Here is a 25,626-nt window from a genome sequence, read left to right on the forward strand (position 1 = left end):
AAACAATCCACAAGTAAGCTCTCACCTCAGTATTTCACAGTTCTGAACCAAATAACCCTACATACACATGATGTACTTGCCAAAAATTATTATTGTGTACCGGGTCTAGAAGTCTTCATTTGATTACCATTTAGAAGATACTTACACTTAAGAGCTGTTCAGACAGAACAAAAACATGTCACATTAGTGTGTTTACTTGGCATGGGGAATGTAATAACAAGTCACAAATTGACTAACAAAACAATATATTTTTACTAACAGTATTGTGTTTTCCAACACACAACTATTTCACATTCAGGTTTCATTTCTAATACTGAAGCACAGTTACTAAAACATAATCACGTCGTCAAGCTCTCATCATTATTGCAATAAATATGTGTGGGAGGGACAGGAAAAGTCAGGGTATACAAACAAGAATAACAAGCTCAAAGCAACAGATCACATCTGTTCAAATGCTTTGAAATATGCCTAACATATAAAACCTCTATTTATAACATTTTAAGGATCACAGTTCACTGGCACAATCTGTGTAATTTAACTATCAAGTAAAGCTATAACTAGAAAAGAAACACAATGAGTATTTTCTTCATAAAAAAACACATTACTGGGAGTAAATGAAGTAAAAAACGAAACAAACAATAAAGAAAAAAAGGAACATTTTTATCTAAAAATAAGTGGAATGTTTGAACGGCAAAGGAGACCAACTTCAGTCTTATATTTCTGCAAAGAAATGGTGCCAACTTTTTAAGGTCACTGAAATTTGCATATTGACATTGAGATATTGTCATTTATCCACCAAAAAACAATTTCCTTAAAAATAGGAAAATGTCATTTAAAAATGAAAAATACTGTAAATACTGTCTAAGGTTTTCTGTCATGATAGTACAAATACATTATGAACTAGACTCTGATAAATTAATATTTCACTGTACAAACTACATCAACACATTACAATATATTGTTCGTGGAACATGAAATTACCAACAGTACATAACTATCAGATTTTCAGTAATAAATAGTTACTCAGTTACTACAAACAACTATTCATAAATATATTACGCACAGAGTATATACATTTTTGCTCAATTTCTAAGTATTTTTAAAAATTAACGCTTCATTGTGTTCATAAACTTTCCGCACATAAATAGTAGGCTACTTATGATAACAAATTCTTCATATGCATTCAGCCTCACAATGGTTCTAGGAAACTGTGCTGCAGGCCATTTCTTTACAGCATAAAGTAATGTCTCAGCTCAGTGACACTTTTGTAACTCTAAAAGAAATACATCTGATAATTGGTACAATTTTTCTGCTAAACAGCATACACCAAAGCTCATGTGCAAACTGCACAATTCCAGGTACCATAAACATGAATAATTTCTCTTACAAGAAAGTAGTAGCAGTAGTAGTAGCTTTTTCATGAAATGGTTCGACGTGGGGTGACAGGTGGAGTGGAGTTGGCAGTTCCTACCCTTGCAGGAATTGGAGGAGGAACACCAGCTCTTGCTGGTACTGGTGGTGGTTGTGCTCTGTCAGGGATAGGTGGCGGTGGTAGCTGCCGCTGTGGCAGAGGTGGTGGCTCCATCTCTTGTGCATTACTACCTGATGAGTCTAATCGTGGAGGTGGTGGAGGGGGCCCACTTGGTCTTGCTGGGCAGTAGTCATCCTGAATCTCCTCATATATTGCATTGCTGTCTTCCTGTTGGTTGTAGACTGTCTCTGGAGGGGTGGTAGGAATTTTCTGTTGCACAGGTAAGGGTTTTGAAGGAACACTGATCACCCCTGCCTGTAAGAACAGTGTTTGAATCATCATGATACTCAAATTATAAATAATGCCAAATTACTTCTAACGCATCAAGCCAGCATTTAGACAGTATGTAAAAAGCTAAAGGTACTTTTAGTCATAAAACAAGCACTAAACAAGAAGTTTCTAGACTAATAGAGACAATTAAGTTACAACTAAACACACTTCATAGGAAGGAAATGGATTATAGGCCATCAAAAAAGGTAATTTTTTTTCCAATAACAAATATACTCCTCATTCTGGCATATTCTATGGTCCAGTCCCTTGTAAGTCACACATGAAGGAAATTGAATAATTTTATTGATTTATTTGTATTTGGATAAAGTTTTACGTCTGCAAAATTAAATGTACTGGAAGAAAGGAGAGAAGCAAGTTTTGGATCAAACACTGTGCTGACAGCAAAGTCATTAGAGATGAACATAATCTCCAACACAGCAATAATGAGGGAGGAAATCAGACATTCTCTTTTCAAAGATGCCGTGCCAGCATTCACTTAATCAATTTAGGGAAACAATGAAAAACATAAATCAAGATGTTAAGATGGGGATTTGAGCATTGCTTCTTCTGAATAGAGTACACAGCACCACCTCAGTTGATGAGAACACATCAGGTATTAATTCAGCACCATAACAAAGAGGATAAGTAATTAACTACAGCCTTGCTGAAAGTACTCTCAACTATCATCACAGAATTTACTTGAAGTTATTTCAGGATGTCACATGAAAAATAAATCAGAATTGAGAGACAAATGGTTCAAATGGCTCTGAGCACTATGGGACTCAACTGCTGTGGTCATCAGTCCCCTAGAACTTAGAACTACTTAAACCTAACTAACCTAAGGACATCACACACATCCATGCCCGAGGCAGGATTCGAACCTGCGACCGTAGCAGTCGCACGGAATTGAGAGACAAATTTCAACCTCTTTCCTCCTGAATAAGTCTAGTACCATTTCGACCATGCACACAGTGCCTCCTTACTTGGGTCAGCCATTTTTATTATCCTGTGGGGTGTTATGTAAATATGTTGTGATTCAGTCTCCTACAACAAGCAGTTTACAATAGCTGATATCCAAGAAATACTGATTTAACTTACCTCAAACACTTCAAAATTGTGTACTCAGTAGTCATGACTGTTTTCATGTGAGCATTGGTACAAAATTATATCTAACCATCTAGTTGACCCTCCATAGGCCAATGAAGAATGGAAACACTTTCTGTACAGTATTTGATTTACAAACAGATAATCATTTTTAGGAAACAATATATTACGTAGAATATGTAGACAAAAAAGTGTACAATTAGAAAGAAAGGAGGTGGTTGTTTGTGTGTGTGTGTGTGTGTGTGTGTGTGTGTGTGTGTGAGTGTGTGAGAGAGAGAGAGAGAGAGAGAGAGAGAGAGACCAGGGGGATGGGGTGGGAGGTGGGGGCAGGGAGAGGAGATCCACTGTTGGGAAGTATGCAAAGATTTGTCCATGCAAAAGAGGACATTAGATGGTACTCGCAGCTCCCTCCCAAATGGTAATATTATTATTGAAATCTCATCAGCTTGATTTTTCCAATTCTACCATAGAAACACATATTTTAATCTAAAAAAATTTACACAAACTATAATTTCTACAGATATGAATCCTAATTATGATGTAATGCATCAGAAATGTCTGCAGGTACCCAATGGTGGCAAAGTTTTATATAATCACTGTGCCCTTCTTTGGTTTCACCTGACAATTCCAGTAAGCGAATGTCACTGACATGTTCAGTGTGCTCCCCCTTATAACAAATGTTACAATGAAAAAGCCTTTCCACATGAGATGCAAGATGATGTGACTTAATAGTTGCTAGCCCCTTCTGATGCAACATAACAGTGACAAATTTTCCATAGAGAGACAATCATATGGATGAATGATTGTATCATTCATGAGGAGCTAACTTGAGCAGTAGTGAATGCAGTTTACATGTAATACTTGGAGGAGAAAACAAAAATGGAGTCAAGTAGAAACATTCTTCTGAACTGTAAAAACTATGCCAATCCTCAGAACTTCTGTATTTGCTCATTCCCACTACACACAGTGTCCCATTTATATTGCTCACCCAAAATAACTTTTTTCTTATGCATTAAATGAAAAATTGTTTCCAACAATGCTTTTATCCTCATTGGGTAATACTTGCTGAAGGTATGTGTTTTATGTATCACCACAGATGTAGGAGATATGGGGTAGAGGTTAAATTTTTTAAATGGAACCATGTACAATTTATTCAAGAATACACTCACCCTTTCCAAGAAATATTCAAAAATGTACCCCACTGAATCATTTTATCCATGAAACTAGTAGCTATGGAAATGATAAATATCACATAACTTGAAACTTCCTGGCAGATTAAAACTGTGTGCCAGACCGAGACTCGAACTCGGGGCCTTTGCCTTTCACGGGCAAGTGCTCTACCATCTGAGCTACCCAAGCACGACTCACAACCCGTACTCACAGCTTTAATTCTTCCAGTACCTCGTCTCCTACCTTCCAAACTTCACAGAAGCTCTCCTGCGAATCTTGCAGAACTAGCACTCCTGGAAGAAAGGATATTGCGGAGACATGGCTCCTGCGAATCTTGCAGAATTGGCACTCCTGGAAGAAAGGATATTGCGGAGACATGGCTTCGCCACAGCCTGGGGGATGTTTCCAGAAATAACAACACAGGTTTCTGAAGAATATCAGGAAGCATGTTCCAGAATAAGTCAACAACACTGGATACTAAATATACCCCATGTAATAAAATACAGCATAAAGGAGAAAAACTAAAAGTAAACACACACACACACACACACACACACACACACACACACACACACACACACAAACAAACAAAACAAAACAATTTATGTACAAAAACTCGATGAACTAATCATAGCACTTCTGTATATGTTAGATATTTGTGTCGTCCTTTGAGCACATGTTCAGCAAAGGTGGAGTCTGATTTATTTAATCTCCAGCTACATTCATGTTCAGTCAGCCTTGTTGACATGGCCCGGCCTGTTTGATCAATGTACAGTTTATTGCAGTCAGTGCAGGTTATTTTGTAGATCCCACTCTTGCTTAGTTTATCTGTTTTGTCCTTGCTGGTGAATAGGAGATTAGCTGTAGTGCCTCTTACATAAAATGATGTTTTATAGTTTTGGGATTTCAGTCTTTCTCCTAGGATAGTTTGTATGATAGCTAACCTAGATATGGAATAGTACAGCAGTTGGTTTTTGGTGTGGTTGTTATTGCAGAGGGGGCATAAATGTAGGGCAAGATTTTCCTTCTTTGTTTCTTGTGCACGATTTTGTCAACTAATACAGGGTTACAGCCATTGTTATATGCAATATATTTAAGGGTGTCTACTTCTGTTTGGAAATTTTGTTTAGACACTGGTATGGATGTGAGGTGATGCACCATGGAATGGAAGGCTGCATATTTGTGTGTTATTGGGTGTTGTGAACATGAGGGTATTACTGTGTACGTTGTTGTGGGTTTTCTGTAAAATTTGAAAGTATGTGTATTTGTGGTGATATCTAAGTTAAGGTCTAAAAAGTTAATGGATTTTCCACCTAGCTCCATGGTGAATTGTATGTTTTTGTGTTGTGAATTTAGATGTTCTAGGAATGTGTTCAGTTGTCTGTTGGTACCTGTTCACATAAACAGTACATCATCTACATATCTGTATCAGTATTTAATATTATAACTGAGGGGTTCATTTTCTAGGAACTGTTTATGAAATTGTCCATGAATATTTCAGCTAAGAGGGGACTGAAAGGGGACTCCATTGCCAATCCTTCTAGCTGTTTATGAAGGGCACCGTCAAATTGGAAATAATTTTGTTTCAGACGTGTTTGGGTGGCAATATTTATGCCTTCTACTAGTACTGGGTTGACACCTGCTCTGTATAATAGTTCTGTCAGAATATCAAGGCATTCTTGTGTAGGTATATTTGTAAATAAGCTGCTTACATCAAAGGATACTAGTTTTGCAATACTTGGTATTGGAAGGTCTTTAATTTTGTTCACAATGTCCACTGAGTTTACAATTCCAAACTTAGATTTGAGTTTTGTTTTGGTTTTCATACAGGAATGCAATTCATTGGCAATTTTCTATTTTGATGCAGTGTAAATTGGAACAAGTGGTCTTAGAGGATGGTCTTTTTTGTGTAGTTTAGGGAGTCCACACAATTTACGTGCTGTTGGATTCATGTTGATCAAATATTTAACTTCATAATCGTGTATTATACTTTTGCAGGACTTGGTTAAGTTTTTAATTTCATCATTAAAGGTTTTTGTGGGGTCTTTGTTAAGAACACAGTAGGTATTGGGTGTGCGTAATAGTTTCACATTTTCAATATATTTACTTTTGTCCAGGAGGACCAAGGTATTACTTTTATCTGCTCTTGTAATGATTGTTCTGTTTTGGGTGATTTTCTTCTTTAGGTTATTCAGTGTGCTGTGGTCACTAGATTGAGCTGTAGTAGTGTTACACTTGAGCCATTTTTTTATTTCACGCCTAGCTATGTGTTTGGCTGCAATGTCATTATTTATTCTGTATTCTATATCAACTTTTAATACATCAAACTGCTTAGTGGAAGGTTTATGATGAGGAGCCAATTTGACACCTTTTGCTAACAGTTCGATTTTCTTTGTGGAAACGACTGTTTCTGATAAATTTACCACTTGTTCAGAAAAGTTTTGTTCAGTTTTGTGTTTACGGTTGCACTTCGATGACATAGGTTATTTATTTTACGTTTCTGGTGTAAGAACATATCATGGATTATGTTTTGCACTTGTTCCCTCATTTCATTATCAAAAATGTCGAACTCACACTGATGTAATTGCTTGTAATTCTCATGTGTATCACTTTTACAAACAACCAAAACAAAACTTTTCTGAATGAGTGGTAAACTGAAGGAACATTCTGTCACAAATAATAGGAAATTGTCTTGTGAGCAATACAATATTCTTCACTAAAATTTGCAATGCCTTATCTGGACCGAAGTGAAGTTAACTTCTGCAGTCTTTGCAGATACAACCCTGGTTCACAATGGATGGATTGTAAGAATAACAACTTCATTTACTTGTTGATCACTTTCACCATAATCCTCTCACTACCACATGAATTGTCCTTAATAATGAGGCTGAACTACACAAAGAGTAATGGGAGGGGATACCAGATTTAATTGTGCAACATGCATCCTACAGACATGAAGGCTACAGTCACAGTAATGTTTCTTTTATTTATATATCCTTTCATAACAAACAGAATGACTAATTTCTTTAATTGTGTGTGTTCAGAATATTGTGACTTGCTAATACAGCTTAACACACAGCGTGCTAGCTTGCAAAACAGGGAGATGACACATATGTATACTGGACTGTGACTCGAACCTGGGACTTTTACCTTTTGTGAGCAAGTGATCTACCGACTAAGTGATTCAAGCACAACTCACGAACTGTTCTCACAGGTTTACTTCCCAGTACCTCATCTACCTTCCAAACATCACAAAAGCTCTCCTGCATACTTTGCAGGACTAGCATCCTGGAAAAAAGGGTACTGCAGGTACATGGCTTAGCCACAGCTTAAAACAGTACTTACAGCTAGTGAAATGAATGTGCCCCATATTATATTACTCAAAAGAAACTTTAAAACTTTAATCTTAATTGATTATGGATTTGAGTAATAACTGTACAAAAACAAACCTTAGGAACTTGTTTTCTGTGTTGATATGGTGATGCTCCAGGTGACACACTCGGCAGAGGTGGTCGACCAGGAGGGGCTGGTCGGGGAGGTGCCTTTAGCGGCACATCAGACTCTTCACCAGGACTTGGACTGTATGATCTATCCACACTATACACGTAATCTGCTTTGTCTGTACCTATGAGAAAATTTGTATTTCAGTTTCACAAATGTGTATTATTATGTATTTTAACTGACTATCACTTTTTACATTTGTACTAAAGTAAGTATACTGCTTTTACAGTTTTATATGCGAGGGTAAGTTGATATTATCTTCTTACTTTCAGATTATTCTTAATGGATTATCACTTACACTCTTGATCAGTTGTGGTTGACACATCACTTGATAGCTCAGGTAAAGGTTCGATGTGATCGCATAAAGGTATTGTGTTATTGCTGCAGAGCTCTATTTCCTTCAGGGCCTGATCTTGCCAATTTGGAGTTTTTAAGGAAAGATTCAATGCATGACCACAAATCTGGAAGAAGAGAGAATTACCTTCCATTAATGTGTAATACAAAAATTAAATGAAAAATGTTTTGCATGTAACAATGGACTTAATGATGAGAAATACATGTAATTTAGTTTTAAACATTCAAACAAATATGCACAGTGCTTATAAAAAAAACTGTACATTCCATGGTAATCACACTAATATTACTCATCAAATGCACATACAATGTGTTGCTTTTGAAGAAACTGTTCTTACCTGGAAATGGTGTGGATACAATATTTACATCAGTGACTTTCTTACAACAGGTACTACGAAATTTAAGACTCTGATAAAACAAGCACCACATGTACAACAGACGTGACGATAATTTCTAGAGGAAAGCTTCATACAAATGCAAGTGATACACAGATGGAAGAAAAAAAATAGTTGAATGGAATGGAGAACAAATACATACAGAAGATGAAAATACAAGGGTTTCAAAGAAGGTACATGGTAGTTGGTGGGAAGAAGGCAAATGTAAAAATGGAAAGTACAGAGAAACACTTTCAATTTCAGAAAAAAGGATTGGAAAAATGGTATTCCAAGGGAAAAATGTATTTATTTCCAGGTTTTGTAAAGCACTCTTGCCTGTACTTCTATCAAAGAAAATAACAATTACAGTGAAATGATCTGATGGAAATCTAAACACAGTGTAAAGATATTTTTTAATCTTTCATCATAAATTTCTGTTTATTTGTATCCACAGTCCTACAGAATTTTAGAAATGGTATTTTCCACCTGGACTGTTATTAAATCCAGTATATTTAATAATAGTCCTGGTGGGAAATGTTGTCTTTTTTTTATCATAATGTCAAAGCAATGGAAATTCTAAAATGGTACTTTATCTGATAGTTCTAATTTGTGTACAGCAAATTTTACGTGCCCAATAACATACACTGAGGGCTTGAAGTGGGGACCAAAACAATTTGGACTAGGGAACCACATTAAGAAAGATCCTAGTTTCATACAACATGAAGAGAGAGAGATAAAACAATGTATTCCACTCCCCTATGTTTACTGGGTGAAAGATTGAAAGTAATTTATGGTGACTATGGTAAGCATTAAATTTAAAGCCAATTAATGTGGTAAACACACACAATGCTAAGTAAAAAAAATGAAACATACAGTATTCATATATCACACTGCACATTCATTCCACATTCAGGTTACTTTGCATCATACATGCAGCAGAAAGGAAAGTACACCAATTAAGGAACATGAAATAATTTATTCATTAGTTTAATACAAAAAATGTGGTTCATTGCAGAAGTGCCAGAGAATGGGTCCAAAGGTACTGGGTTCAATCCCCAGTTAGTGATAGAATTTTTATCTGTCACTTTTCTTTCACATCTCACAATGTTTGTTAACTTGAAAAAATGCTGAGTTACACTGTGGTTCACAAACCACATCGAACTGTAGGTTCCCCTATAATTGGTGTAGTAAATCAATTCAAATTTTCGAGGCTCGCAATGGCATACCACCTCTAACAGGACTGTGCTTGGTAGTTCATTGTGATTTCAAACTAACCTTTGGGTTGATGACAGCTTTACCACTATAAAACGATTCATATTTATAGTTCTATACTGGGCAGCTCTTAATATGTTTGTTTCAGACTGGATTGTGGCTACGTTGCAAGACCTTCATTTGCAACAATTATTTGATCAATCATCAAGTAATAGTTAGATTATAAAAGATATTTACAACACCAGATGAAGAAAAAGCTTTGTCCAAGTGTATTTATCAATTCATTCACACATTGTGACTTTTGACATAAAATGTCAGAGCATGGGGTACAATGAGGAACCCTAAGTGTTCCACAAATTGGGTTTTGGAATAATCTTGTTGAGTAAAATACTTCAGCTGAGGTGAAGCTGTGCCACATTTAAGATAAGGAACACCCCTGCGAGAAAATGGACTCCAAAAAATGAGGCACTTTGGCATAGGCAGGAAAATGTGGTGTTTGAATAATTTATTTTAGACATGTTTCTCCAAGAAACATAATTATACAATAATCTATTGCTTCTGTCATTAGCAGAGGTTGCTATTGAATTTATAGAATACTAAGTAAAGACCTAATCAATGGAATTAGTTAATCAAACAGATGCCAGGACAAGCCACCTACCTTTAGTCTTTTCTTTTTCACTTACACACAAACAGTGTACATCATGACAGTTCACCACTCTACTGACTAATCTTCATAACCAGCAGATGAAGGTGCAGAATCCATGCTTCTGCAGCATTGCACTGCCTTCTTTAGTTTCTGCACCACAACTGCTGTGTTAATGGGTAAGCCACAACTATGCCAGGTTTTTGGGTCCAGTGATTAACAGTAACTTCAGAAGACTGCTAGGCCTCAATGGCTCTGAAAACCTTTCCTATCTATATTTTCATATCTTTATTTTCACTGTACTGAGACACATGTAACAGATCAGCATTACAGATTATGTTTCCATGTACACTTGAGTAAACTATTGTCTTGTCTCTTTATATAAAAACAGATTATAATAGATATTAATGGTAAAAGATAGAGATGCTATGTTATCAATGGCAACTGTGATGACTATACTTAAAATAGTAGTTCAGTATACAAGATTTTCGTTTTCAAAGTAATCACAAACAAAATACCATATTTATCCAAGAATATTTGACCCTGAATAAAAGATGACCCCTTTTTTAAGATAGTACAAAAAATTTTATTTCTAACATATTCTGACCAATCAAACTTACTAACCATTTTATTAACATAAAGTATGTGTGTAAAAAAGTTAACATTATATCTATTATAAACTTATATCGTGTATTGATTTTCTACATTCTTATAATACAAGAAGAAATAAAATAAACAAAAAGAAATGATTTACACTACTTTTTATCTTCACTTTCTTTTTTGCTTACTATTTAAATCAGTCATTTGCGGTACCACTATTTTTGTGAAGATACGGGACACTGCCGGTCGTGACGGTGTTTCTCTATTGTTCAGAGAATGACAAGGGATCAGTTTTGTATAGCCAATGGGATGATAATTTCAAGTAACCAATGAGAGGTGAGAACAAAGACAATGAATTTCTAGCACTGAAATTGAAATCATTCTCTTTTTCACTATGGTCACCAATATTTGATCTCCCCCCCCCCCCCCTAGAATTACAAGGTTGTGGTTGTGGTTAGGTTGGGACCTAAGAGCAGTGCGTATATTGCTGTGAGTGAAACAGATATCAATAATATTTATAATCTTTGTTCCCACAAATGTTTAGCTATTTCCTTCAAATACGAAGAGGTTGAAAAGTCAGCCAACCAGTTGCAAATAAAGGTTTATTAGCCCTTGACCTAGGTTTCGATATTTGTAAAAATATCTTCTTCAGCAGGCTGTTTCGCAGCCATGTTTAAGGTCCACTAAATATGTTGTGATTTCTGAGCTGGGGGTTATGATGGGACCTGAGAACATGACCAGAACACAAGGATTCACCTATGCTGCCATACACTAGTCTAGATACAGGAAGTTACTGTCTACTCCGAAACGGTGGATCACTGTTTTCCAAGGAGGAGGAGCGATACTACATGCTGTGCCTTGTTCATCGTGACGTAGATATTATAGTCACTGGCTGGCAACGAGTAGGTCATCAGTTATTACCACACTCTGAATTTATTTATCAATTAACATTTGTGATTTCTGGAAGGTTCAGGCACTTATTTACGAAATTCTGTAACTTGCAAGAATGTCCTATGTATGTAAGTACTCTTTTGAACCAGGCAATTTAGTTCCATGTGCACTCTTATGTGAGCTCAGTATAATTGATTGATTTTAGTGTTAAGTTTGCATTCTCGTTGACAACTCTGACCTCCATAAATGCATCCTTTCTTTTCAACAACTCTAGTGGTAATATACTATGTCTAAGTAAATAAGTGATAACGACGACATACCTGTGTGTGAGACTTGCTGGCTGCCACCAGTGCACATTGCCCATCACGAAATGTGACCCACATTGTGTCTTCAACAAATCTGACAAGAATTACTTCTCCAATTTGACTCAGTTCTTGTAGAAGTGCCATCATGAAATTATCATCAAAGAGATCTTCTCCCGTAGCTTCAGAATCAACTGCCTGTGAATTAAGTACTTGGACATTATGATATATTATTACCAAATTTAACCAATTTGTAAAAAAAATGTAGAACATGCATCTTCCATAAAAAAACAAATAATCTTCTGCATATAAGAAGTAAGGAAATAAAGGTATTTACATTTTGCGCTATAAATGATTCAATGTAATGAAGTGGCTGATAGCAGAAGGGTTTTAATAAATGACGCAGATAGTAAATAAGGAAGGACCGTGACTACTTAGGAAAGATCAATACTATGAAATGAATACAGTTTGCAGTGGAAGATGATACGCGGGAAAATTGTGACAAACATGAGCAAACGAAAAACATTCAGTGCAAATGACGAGTGGTCACAGAATGATTCCATGGAAGTTTTCCTTTCTCTTTCCATTCCTCACGCAATCTTATTTCCTCACTCTCATACCTACATTGGCTCCAAATAGTATTCAGAAGCTTTTATTATGTTTTAGGTTATTTTATTGATTTTGATTTTCAGTAAGTAATAATTGACTTTCTTCCATTTCCTGATCAATTAATCAGTTATTGTTTTCTGATCCTGGAGCACCCGTACCACATCCAGGTATGAATCACATAGATTTACACAGCAGTATGATACACTACACAGTAACTGTGAGCACCTAGGCACAATATAACTATGCTCGTATTCTTTATTTTATGACAGTGATGGGCAGGACACATGTTACACATAATATGCTGTTCAACACAGTCAATTGTACCAACTACATGTGAGATCATATATTATCAACTACTGTCAGCATGATCCTTATGCTAATTCTTTTCCAAAAGCTCATTAATTGAAGTAACATCTACATCGTCTATACCTGAATTACCACTGTTGCATCTGGAGGCCCAATATCCTGAATAACTTCCATGAATATTTGGCTTCGGCGTTCTTCATCTACGTGGCCCACATCAATGTCAATTACTGCGATAACTGGTCTATGGTCACTTTGTTTCAGCTCAGCACGTCCATAATGCACAAGCCTCCCTGGATTCCAATCACTTGGTAAGTCTGCAAAAATAAAAACAGTAAAACTTTCTGAGATCTAAAACAATATTCAACAGAATCGTGTTTGCTACTGTGTGAAAACATACACCATATAACTGATGTTTGTCTAAAATTTGCTGAACCGATGTTACGTCAGTAGTTAAATCACAGAAGCAACCTGGTGATTACATTACGTCATGAAGTCAGTGATTAGTACAAATTGTGTGATAAAGTCATTGTGAATCCTCAAACTAAAGTAACATGCTGCAGCATGGGCACCACAAGGTGGTCAAATCATTCTAGAGAGACTGATTCACACACCTTGCAGTGCTACCTACAATTTTTCTCAGGTAGTTGGTGCTAGGCGTATTGAATAAAGTTGGATATCAACAGTATACCATAAATTATCAAATGGGTTAAAATCAAGTGATATGGGAGGCCAAGCCATAGTCATAGTCACAAATTCACTTGGGGGCAACCGAAGAGTAGTGACATTTCACACAGTCCTGTTGAAACATGCATCTCCAACGAAGTACTCTAATGTCAGAAAGACATGCAAGAATGTCCACCTAACGTGCACCAGTCTTTGATAACCAAAGCTAGACAATGTGATCATGTGTAAATGGCTCAGACAATAACTAAGCCACCTCCTGCCTGGACACTACCTTACTGACATACAGTCTCCACAGCTTCTTGCGCCATTCACAACAGCAATGGTGTCAATTGCCTTAATAGCTACACCAACAAACAAGATTCACTGGACCATTTTACACGTTGCAACTGTTCCATAGTGTTTGTGGGTTAATGCTGGGCATTTAACTCTGTGTTGAACAAAGGGACACAAGTCAGACATCTGTTGCATTTGTCTCTGTACAGCCCTAGTGGAAATTGGTTCCTGAAAAACCATATTCAAATAGTCAAATAGGTGATGATCTGGTCCACAGTAGACCACTGACAGCCCTATATGGTTCTGTGGAAGTAATGTGATGTCCATTCGTCAAACACCTGGGATTGCCATATGCAGCCGTTTATGCATGAGGGAACATTATCTTTGTGATATCTAAGATCTACCACTGAATGTTTACCATGAAACAAGAATTATTGTGTCACCTCCTTTTTAATAATAAGACCTAATGAACAGTGATTGAGTACTAACAAAAATTCCCTGCACTGAAGACGCGCAGCAGAGGGTGCCCCATACCAACCCACCATTGCTGGATTCTGTTGGTGTTTCATGGCTGACTGTTCAAAGCTTCTAAAAGCAGTGGTATAACATGTGGGACCACAGAACACAATGTTGGAAAAAGATCTTGATTGAGAGGGGCCAGAGACACGTTTTAAGGCTTGTGAATAAAAATTGTTTCCAAACACAACAGGAATTGTTGCAGGCAGTGAATGTAGGTCCATCCCAATCTGTTGGGGAAATAACATTGTGATGGGAACTGCATGCAATGAACATCTGGAGTCAGTCACTTTGCAAGGGGCCATTGCTCACACAGATACATAAAGATGACAACAGCAAAGTTCATGGGCTGCAAGAATATGTGACTGGTTTTTGGAACACTCCTTCACTCTTTACATCTCACATGGCCTGCAAAATCATTTGACTCTAACTCCATATTAAATCTGTGGGATATGTTGGAATGGCAGGAAAATGCTGACATCAGCATCCCTGCAATTTGGTGGAATTGCACAATCAAATCATCAGTGAGCGGCTTAACCTGGATGTGACACACCTGTATAGCCTTGTGGATTCTCTTCCTAACCAAATGTTATCGAGTGCATGGGTAGAATTACACACTATTAAATGATGCTTGAAATGGTTTCTCTAGAGTTGACTAATTTTTGTCCGATGATCTTATGTCTCAACATAAGTTACCACAAAGTTTTCTGTGCCATGAGTCTCTTAAATGGTTTCATAATGGTCTACGAATTGAAATGATGTGAAAAGCCCATAACCACCATACAGTCAAGTAACAAAAATTATTTATAGTTCCTCTTTTTTTCTTGTGTCGATTTACCAACTTTTGCTTCAATTACAGACATTTTGATCACATGAAAAAAATATATTTTTATATGTTTCACTAGCTAGCTATTCTGGATTAAACATCTCTAATATTTCCCATAACTAAACACTGAACTTTAAAAAATAACAAGCTATTTAAGATCAAAACAAAAATTAAAATGTTCCATTAATATGGGAGAAAGGTCAGTAAACGAATGCTTAAAAAGTTTTTACCTGTAAATAAGATATACAACAACTATGGCATTCATTAATATGAACTAAGAACAAAAATTACTTCCACATTTCATGATTTAATCTCACTAGGTCACAATGTGAACACATGAATGAAAAAGCAGTCATACCCATGTCAGGGATCTGCTTCCGCCGCTTCCACAGTACCCTATCTGTCCATGCAGGTGCTCTGCATTTTTCACTTGTGTCATAGTCATCTGAGAATAGATCATACTTGTATGTTGGAGGGAAATTAATATTTCCTTCAATAAAATTTTTGAATACAAGACCTTGATCTTGTTGATTCTGAAAAAAAGAATTTTTGTCATTATTTGCCAAGTAATTTAGGTAACATGATTACTTGAATGGCATTTAAGACAAGAATTTCTAACATAATTCATAGTAACACACAAATAATTTACATACTTTCTGTGAGGAAAGAAACTGCAGGGGGAACAGAGGGGAGAATATTACATATATTACTCATTGCAAAAGCATACCAACATTATTTTCAATACTATACAATAATTTTTGCACTGAGAAAATTATATCCAATGCAGCAACAAGATCATTTACATCACACAACTCTTACTGGACAATATGTTCAGGATGTCTCAGAGTTAGAACACCTAGACTGCATCTGAATCTACATTTTGCTGGTGGAGTTGAAGGTGATAACTGGAGAATGAGTGTCCAGGCAAAGAATTTTTACTCATCACACACTCTCTCTCTCTCTCTCTCTCTCTCACACACACACACACACACACACACACACACACACACACACACACTACATACTTCAGTATTTCTTTAAAAAGACACCAGGAAAATGTTAGTATCACCGTTTAGGTACATCACATTGCAAGAGAGGATGATAATGCTCAGTCAATAGAGTAGTGTAGAAGGCAGGCGGTGGGGAGATCATCATTCCACTCTTCTGGTCTGTCCCATAGATTGCTAAGTGTGTGAATTTCTCTTTAGTGCATATATACTGACAGTTATATTGTTCGCACAGTGTTAATTGTGGATGAATGAGAAGGAAACACCAAAAGAGTAACAAAATCTATCTTGTGAACCACCGCCACAAAATGGAAATGACACCTGTAACTGCACCAGTTATCTGACACATAGTAATTTAGTTTAATTTCTGTTTCTCACTTATTTCTGTGCGGAAATGAACTGTATGTGTTTATTTTACTGTGTAAACTAGTTTTACTAGTTTGCTCTTAAGTTCTTTTGTGTAAATCTTGGTGCATATCTGTGAGAGGTGATTTGCTGGCCAAAGAGCAGTCTCACATGACCCTGTTTAAATTTCATAACTGTTGCATACAATGCTCAGTGCAGCTGCTGTCATGGAACAGAAAGGACACCTGTTGTCTGACACTCAGTAATTTAGATTGATTTCTGTTTCTCACACATTACCATGAGGAAGCAAATTGGACTTGGGTATTTTACTGCACGGACTAGTGTTACTAATTTGCCCATAAGCTTTTCTGTATAAATCTTAGTGCATATCTGTGTGAGGCAATTCGTCATCTGAGGAGCCATGTCACATGACTCTGTTTAATAAGTCAGTGCTTGAGAGTTAGCTTGTTTATTTCCTGCAATAGCTTTTGTGTAAGATGAAGTTCTAATAAAAACTAACTGTTGATACATCCATTTTAAGTAGAGAAATTTATTCCTGTTTTAAGGCCTAGCAGATCTTTTGATCTTAGGCTATACTGATAACTCTGCACAGTAGATTTTAGTGTTTGTTCATTCTCTCACTTATATTTGGCCTTCATTCCATCTTCAGTTACACCTCAGTGCTTTTAAGATTCTATTCAGTTTTTTTCTTTTTTTTTTTCTTCCCCCCCCCCCCCCCCCCCCCCCCGCCCCCCACCCCCCAACACACACACACAGCATGATTTAGGTAGGGACCGTGCTTGCTGTGAGCGGCCACAAAGAGAAATGGCTGCTGTCCTTAAACAGCTGGAGGCTATGTTGGCCATTGTTGAAAGGCTTCTGGCTACTGCTCGAGGTAGTGGCAGCATCAGGATGCTGGTGACGAGACATTTGACATGATTGGTGCCGCTGAAATCTCTTGGTGACAAGGATGTTGTTGCATTTTCTGATGCGCAACATCTGCTTGTTTGTCTTTACTAGTCAGTGAATGGCAGTCAGTGGTGGGTTCATGTGTCACTGGGCAGAAGGCGAAAAAGGGAACGGTCCACACGACTAGTTCCTTACGCCTTAGCAACAAGTATGAGGTGTTATACAGAGTTGACAATCCTTTTGAGTCAGTACTGGATGTCTCACCCTTTGGGCCAGTGGCCAATTTTCCTGCTCAGTCCAGACAAGTGAAGAGGGTGGGTTTGCTAGCCATGGGGAGCTCCAACATTAGTCACGTAATGCAACCCCTCAGTGTGGCGGAGGGGATCTTGTCCATGACACAGAAGAGGCCCGTTGGTGGCTATCGGGCGTACTGGGTGCAACCACTTGAAAATAGTGCCACATATCAGCACCAATGACGTCTGTTGCTTGGATTCTGAAGCCATCCTCGGTTACTTTCGGCAGATGCCCGTGGGATGCAGGCTATGCTAATCATTTGCAGCATCGTACCTAGGGTCGATCAGCATCCTTTGGTTTGGAGCATACCAAGGATCGATCAGCGTCCTTTGGTTTGGAGCAAAGCGCAAATTCTAAACCAGGGGCTCAGACTACTCTGCGATTGTATAAGATGCATATTCCTTTACCTCTGCTATCATATGCAGAATTGTAGGGTATCCCTTAATAGGTCACGCATGCACTACATGCAGGAAGCAGCTACAAGTGTAGCAAAGTATATGTGACATGCACATGGGGTTTTGTTGGGTTAATGAACACCCCACAAATATTTTTGCTTAGAAAGAGTGACAGGATGCAAATTGCAGTGTATCTTAGGCAGCATCAAATATTCAGTGCTGAGGTTGAAGGTGTGAAGCATAAATGGCAAAAAATTCAAAACACAAAACATTGTTCAATATACCTTAGACAAGTATGTTCCAGGCAATATCTTAAAGGATGGGAGGGACACACTGTGGTTTAATAGCTGCATTAGAAAACTAAGAGAGCTTCATCCCAGATTCAAGAGAAGTCGAAACATACCTGACAAACAAAAGCTGAACAAAGTGAAAATGGGCATACAGAGAGCAATGAGAGAGCCATTCACATGACTTTGAAATTAAAATTTTGGCAACCAATCTGGTTTTCATCTTACATAAAGTCGGTAAACAGTTCAAAATTCTCTATTCATTCACCCAGTGACCAAAGTGGCACCAAAACAGAAGATAACACAGAGTAGGCCGAAATACAGAATTTGGTCTCCCGAAACTGTTTTCCGCAGAAGACAGTAACACAATCCCTCTTTTCGATCATTGTACCAATGCCAAAATGGCTGATATTGCGATAACTGATAGTAGAATAGAAAAGCAACTACAATTGCTTAGTACTGAAAAGGAACCAGAACCAAATGAGATACCTATATGATTCTACAAAGATTATGCAGAAGAACTTGTTCTCCTTCTACCAGCAGTTTATCGTAGATTCTGGAGCAGCAGAAGCTCACTTGCAACAGGAAAAAGGTGCAGGTCATTCCCATTTTCAAGCAGGGTCATACGACTAGTAACACTAGTGTGCACTGCCACAAAAGGGACATAATCCTAAAGAAAAAGGTAGGCAACTTTAGATGTTGTAATGTGTATTGTAAAGCCAAATTTCTGACTGCAGAAAAATTAGTTCTGCATATGAAAGAAGTCATGAATTCTAATGGAAGTTGGTGAACAATGTTATGAATGTCAGAGAACATGGGCTTCACAGTAAAACGAAATATGGGAGGAAATTACTTATGAAGTAGAGCCATATTGAAGATGCAAGGATGGTATTTTTATGAAGAATAATTTGCAGGAAACTGCAGCACCTTACATTTACTACAGTGATGAACAAGTGTAATGTGGAACCATGCAAGGTCAACATGTTGAAAAATGTCATTCACAAAGGCTAAGCTAAAAAGGATTTTATTCCTCAGGATAAGGCATCAACTTCTAAGATTTCAGAGAAATAGCACTGCAAAATGATATACACACATAAAAAAAAGTTTTGTATCCCCTCGGTTTCGAGAGTTCCAGAGCCTGTATAGAAAATTGGAATAGAGATCAACATAATCATCATTTCCACCTTATTTATTACTCATGAAAACCACACTTTGCATGCTGTACAACCACACAGCGAGACCTTCAGAGGTGGTGGTCCAGATTGCTGTATACACTGGTACTTCTAATGCCCAGTAGCACATCCTGTTGCATTGATGCAAGCCTGTATTCGTCGTGGCATATTATCCACAAGTTCATCAAGGCACTGTTGGTCCAGATTGTCCCACTCCACAAACGCGATTCGGCGTAGATCCCTACAAATGATTTGTGGGTCACATTGTCCACACAAGTTCATCAAGGCACTGTTGGTCCAGATTGTCCAACTCCTCAAAGGCAATTCGGCGTAGATCTCTACAAATGATTGGTGGGTCACATTGTCCATAAAACAGCCCTTTTCAATCTATCCCAGGCATGTTCCACAGGGTTCATGTCTGGAGAACGAGCTGGCCACTCTAGTCAACAATGTTGTTATTCTGAAGGAAGTCATTCACAAGAAGAGCATGATGGGGGCATGAATTGTTGTTCATGAAGATGAATGCCTTACCAATACACTGCAGATGTGGTTGCACTATCAGTCGGAGGATGACATTCACGTATCGTACAGCCATTACGGCGCTTTCCATGACCACCAGCAGCGTATGTCAGCCCCACATAATGCCACCCCAAAACAACAGGGAACCTCCACCTTGCTGTACTCGCTGGACAGTGTGTCTAAGGGGTTCAGCCTAACCGGGTTGCCACCAAACACGTCTCCTACGATTTTCTGGTCAAAGGCATATGAGACACTCATCGGTGAAGAGAACGTGATTCCAATCCTCGGCAATACATTCGGCACGTTGTTGGCCCATCTGTACCATGCTGCATGGTGTTGTGGTTGCAAAGATGGACCTCGCCATTGATGTCAGGAGTGAAGTTGGGCATCATGCAGCGTACTGCGCACAGTTCGAGTCATAACACAACGTCCTGTGGCTGCACGAAAAGCATTATTCAACATGGTGGCATTACTGCCAGGGTTCCTCAGAGCCCTAATCCACTGCAGTAGTAGCCCTTGGGCGGCCTGAGCGAAGCTTCTCATCGACAGTTCCTGTCTCTCTGTATCTCCTCCAAGTCCAAACAACATTGATTTGGTTCACTCTGAGATGCCCGGGCACTTCCCTTTTTGAGAGCACAAAGTAACAATGCAGACATGATCGAACCTCGGTATTGACCGTCTAGGTGTGGCTGAACTACAGACAACACAAGCCGTGACCTCCTCCTTGCTGGAATGACTGGAACTGATCGGCTGCTGGACCCCCTCCGTCTAAGAGACCCTGCTCATGCATGGTTGTTTACATCTTTGTGCAGGTTTAGTGACATCTCTGAACAGTCAAAGGTACTGTGTCTGTGATACAATATTCACAGTCAACGTCTATCTTCAAGAGCTCTGGGAACTGGGGTGATGCAAAACTTTTTTGATGTGTGTATATTTTTTCAACAATGGTTTACAACCAGTTATTTTAGTATCTTCACCTACATTGTTACTGTGATTAACAGTTCCGCTAAGTGGAAGAACCAAATACCTCACTGCACTTAACAACCAACCAGACTTTTCTTTTGGCTAAAGCAGCTCCCACAATTTGGCACACACCACAGAAGAATTACTACTACCTGATGGTGAAACAGAATGAGCACCAATCAATATGAATGTTGCAGTGGATAAATATACAATGTTTAAAACTGGAAAGTGCTCACAGCAATCGACAGCATTATACTTTTTCCATGGGCTGAGTACATAAGAGTCTGAGAATAATTGCCAGTTGAATATGACTGACAAGAAATTAGCAGGAATTTTTAAAGGAACCTTTCAGCACAAATCTTCACACAGCTGATTCATTTGAGCTTGACAGTTAAGAAATCAGCATGTTGTTATTGACCTGAAATAGGCATGTATCAATCTATCAATAGTCTAGTCTGTGTGGCTATTGCACCTGTAGACACATTTCAAATTTTTAGTAGCTAGGTATCTGTCTATGGAACAATAATTATGTAAAAGTAAATGTCCAGTAGTAATTATGTGAATGCACATTAAAATATTTTTTATTTTTCACAAAGACAGCCAACGTCATTTCACCAACTAAACCTGTACAATACTATTTACATTCAACTGGTTACTAAGGTTGATTTGAATGTCTGAAGCATGAGTGAACATCAACCAATATAATTGTTTTGAAATAACTTACTTTGAAATCAGCTAACTTGAGCAACAAAGTCACATATGACCTGTCTTGGTTGCTACAGGTATGCTTTGCTAGAATTTTCCGTCTGCAATATCCATCCAATAAAGCTTCTGTTAAAATTTCAGCTCAATATCTCAATTTTCGCAACTGAAAATTATCTGCGTGACACACACACACACACACACACACACACACACACACACACAAAACCTGCATCATCAGAGAGAGAGAGAGAGAGAGAGAGAGAGAGAGAGAGAGAGAGAGAGAGAGAGGTGGGTGGGGGTAGGGATGGGGCAGTAGACAATTTGTTACTGAAATAATTTACTAACCCTAAGTTGATCATACTGTAGAATTTTATCATATTCTTTCTTCTTAATCAATTCCTTCATTTCATCTTTATCCATGTCCACACGATAGTTGAAGTCTCCACACCAGAAAACATAATCATGTGAATTAAGTGTTCGGCTCTGAAACATAAATTAAAAAAAAAAAAAAAAAAAAAAAAGTAATGTTACTCTCTCTCAACAGTTTATGATACTGTATATTCACCCAGAAAGTGAACAAATTTTATTTCCAGTTTTAATATACAAAAGCATTAGCAGAATTAGATAAAAAACAACCCCCCCCCCCCTTAAATCCACACTCATTTAATGGTATGCAGTTATGTTCTGCTTTAATTGCCATTCTAAATAATTTCATATGTATATGCTTATGTATGCTAAGTTTATTTGTTACCAGCTATGTACATTTATTTTGTGATATATACCAGGTATGTAAAAAAAAGTACTGGAAATTTTGTAACTTCCTGGCAGATTAAAACTGTGTGAAGGACCGAGATTCGAACTTGGGACCTTTACCTTTCACGGGCAAGCACTCTACCAACTAAGTTACCCAAGCACGACTCACTCCTGAAAGAAAGAATATTGCGGAGACAGGAGTGCTGGTTCTGCAAGGTTCCCAGGAGAGCTTCTGTAAAGTTTGGAAGGTAGGAGACAAGGTACTGGCAGAAGTAAAGCTGTGAGGATGGGGCTTGTGCTTGGGTAGCTCAGTGTAGAGCACTTGCCCGCGAAAGGTAAAGGTCCCGAGTTCGAGTATCGGTCCAGCACACAGTTTTAATCTGCCAGGAAGTTTCATATCAGCGCACACTCCGCTGCAGAGTGAAAATTTCATTCTGGAATCATCCCCCAGGCTGTGGCTAAGCCATGTCTCCGCAATATCCTTTCTTTCAGGAGTGCTAGTTCTGCAAGGTTCGCAGTAGGAGAGCTTCTGTAAAGTTTGGAAGGTAGGAGACAAGGTACTGGCAGAAGTAAAGCTGTGAGGATAGGGCATGAGTTGTGCTTGGGTAGCTCAGTTGGTAGAGCACTTGCCCGCGAAAGGCAAAGGTCCCGAGTTCGAGTCTCGGTCCGGCACACAGTTTTAATCTGCCAGGAAGTGTCATATCAGCGCACACTCCGCTGCAGAGTGAAAATCTCATTCGGGAATTTTGTAATTTCATGGGCTGTATTAGTCTAATTCGCACAATTTATTGTTGCCCTGTTGGTAAACAGTCTGAAATGTATCTGTACAATGGTAGCCATATTGGATGTTTAGTATGTCACCAGCTGTCACGAAGGTTACATATGTTTGCTTACGAATGGACAGTATTAATCGTAAGATACAAATAGATTGGAGAATTTGCATTAAATTTTGCTATAAAAATGGGTAGAAGGTAACAAAGTTTTAAAAATGTTGACTATTGCTTTTGGTGAGTCTGCTATGAGTAAAACAAGGGTTTACAAGTGGTAAAGGCATTTTTGAGATGGCCGTGAAGAAGTTGAAGATGTTGATTGTTCTGGTTGTACCAACAACCAATCAAAACATAGAAAAAAATGAAAGAAATGACTGTGAACGGTTGCCGAATCACAACCAGAGAAGTTTCTGATGATGATTAATTGGGTCATGCAATTAAATCTTTTCAGATGTTTTGGGTATAAGACATGCCACAGCAAAATTTGTGCCAAAGGTGTTGAATTTCGACCAAAAATAGTGGTAAATAAAAGTCGTTCAGGAGATGCTAAATGAAGCCAACAATGACGCAGAACTACTGAAATGCATCATAACACTTGACGGAACATGAGTGTATGGTGTGACGTCAAAACTAAGGGTCAATCATCCCTGTGGAAGCATTCTGGATCTCCAAGACCAAAAAATGCTTGGAAATGCAATCAAATGTAAAGGTTCTGCTCATTGTCTCCTTTGATTTTCATGGCATAGTGCATCATAAGTTCTTTCCAAAAGGTCAAATAATCAACAGTACTACCCACATATTCAATGCTGTTTGCAAGAAACAATCTGGAGGGGAGAGGGAAGGACAGTCTGAATTTGTGGCGTAACAATTTGTGGCTTTTGCTACATGTAATGCTCCTGCTCACACTTCATTGCTTGTTTGTGAATTTTTGGTGAAAAGCAACACTGTAATGATGCACCAGCCTCCATATTCACCAGATATGTCGCCATGTGAATTTTTTATGTTTCCAAAACTAAAGAGAACCTCAAAAGGCCATTGTTTTACAAGTTTACATGGGATTAATAGCGTATCGCTGAAAGAGCTAAGAAGCGCTGATGAAAGTGTATAATATCTAATGGGGATTACTTTGAAGGAGATAACATTAATGTTGATTATTTCCAAAAAATGAAAATTCTCAAAACTTTTTGAACATACCTTGTATGTACTGCTGTGAGATTTATTATCTAGAGAACTTAGTTTCTTATGCAGTTGCACAAAATTTGGTGCTACACCTTCAAAACTGAATGAAATTTTATAAATTAGAATAGCACATATGGATGTTCTTGCTATCATGCATTTATGAGCTGATATTTTGTGAAATCTGATGTCGGCAGCGATGTTCCTGTAGGTCTGGGTTTGCCTGGCAGTAGAAAATAACGACTTACATTATATTTCAATTGACATTTCACCTTCACAGTGACTGCTTCATTTACACATTGTGATGTTAGTGAATCTAGTCATATTGCCTTATCACTAGTCAGATGAAGAAATGACCTGAAGATGAGGTACAAAATTTTCATGTATGTCTTGCAATATTAATAAATTAATCTGTAACTCGTTGCAGTGTTCAAACTGTTGCTGTTATTACAGTAAAAAAATTAAGTGCCTTTAATTCCACTGGTATTTGTTATCACAATTAGGTTGTTGTACTCAATCTGCACAAAGCATGATTATAAAAGCATTTTTGACAATGCTGAGCAAATAAAGTTGCTTACTGGCATGAAAGGTTGCAGTAGCTCAACAAGTATGAAAGAAGAAAAATTTGGTTTTGGGAAGTGCAGTTTCCATCATCTGGACGGAAGGAAGATATGAATAAATATGACAGTGGAAAATGTTTGTAACTTATTAAAATCTAAGTAGGAAGACACAAGAGATTCCACCCAACATGTGGAAACAGCAGATTAGAAAGTTCTCATAATATTTTATTTAGTGACTTTACATCAGATCATGAAGTGTCTGTTTTGCATTACTCTGTTGTGTTTTTCTTGGCTCTAGGTCCTAAACGATATCCTAAATAAGGACACACCTTTTCCTCACTCCCTCCACATAAGAAATTAATGATCTGGAAAGTCTGAGACCAATTGCTTGTTCAGGACAGCCTGTAGAGCTGCTTTATATCCAAGTGTGTAGATCTTTTGGTTTACTTTGCTGATTGAAGTTTCGTTTATGACTGTTCCTCAGTGAAAAAAAACCATTTTTCTCTATAGTGTTCATCTTACCTTTAATAATTGTGAAATATTAGAAAACTGGTAAGCTATTGGGTTTTCATGATAAACCATGTTACCCACACTTTTGAAAGACT

At 37.8% G+C, this 25,626-nt stretch overlaps 1 protein-coding gene across 1 annotated transcript in view; it reads right to left on the reverse strand.

Annotated features, from left to right (window-relative positions):
- Positions 1–228: 228 nt before the first annotated feature.
- The window catches only part of LOC124555696 (synaptojanin-1), a 135,064-nt gene continuing 109,666 nt past the window's right edge, over positions 229–25,626 (reverse strand). Inside the window, exons 15-21 of the mRNA XM_047129701.1 lie at positions 22,108–22,245; positions 15,525–15,699; positions 12,991–13,181; positions 11,971–12,150; positions 7,875–8,037; positions 7,525–7,700; positions 229–1,786 (exon numbers count right to left, since the gene is read on the reverse strand). Coding sequence (XP_046985657.1) covers positions 1,418–1,786; positions 7,525–7,700; positions 7,875–8,037; positions 11,971–12,150; positions 12,991–13,181; positions 15,525–15,699; positions 22,108–22,245 — 1,392 coding nt within the window. The 3' untranslated portion in view covers positions 229–1,417. The remainder of the gene's footprint in view (positions 1,787–7,524; positions 7,701–7,874; positions 8,038–11,970; positions 12,151–12,990; positions 13,182–15,524; positions 15,700–22,107; positions 22,246–25,626) is intronic.

The sequence above is a fragment of the Schistocerca americana genome, chromosome X, assembly GCF_021461395.2.
Source record: "Schistocerca americana isolate TAMUIC-IGC-003095 chromosome X, iqSchAmer2.1, whole genome shotgun sequence".
In the NCBI taxonomy this organism is placed as follows: Eukaryota; Metazoa; Arthropoda; class Insecta; order Orthoptera; family Acrididae; genus Schistocerca; species Schistocerca americana.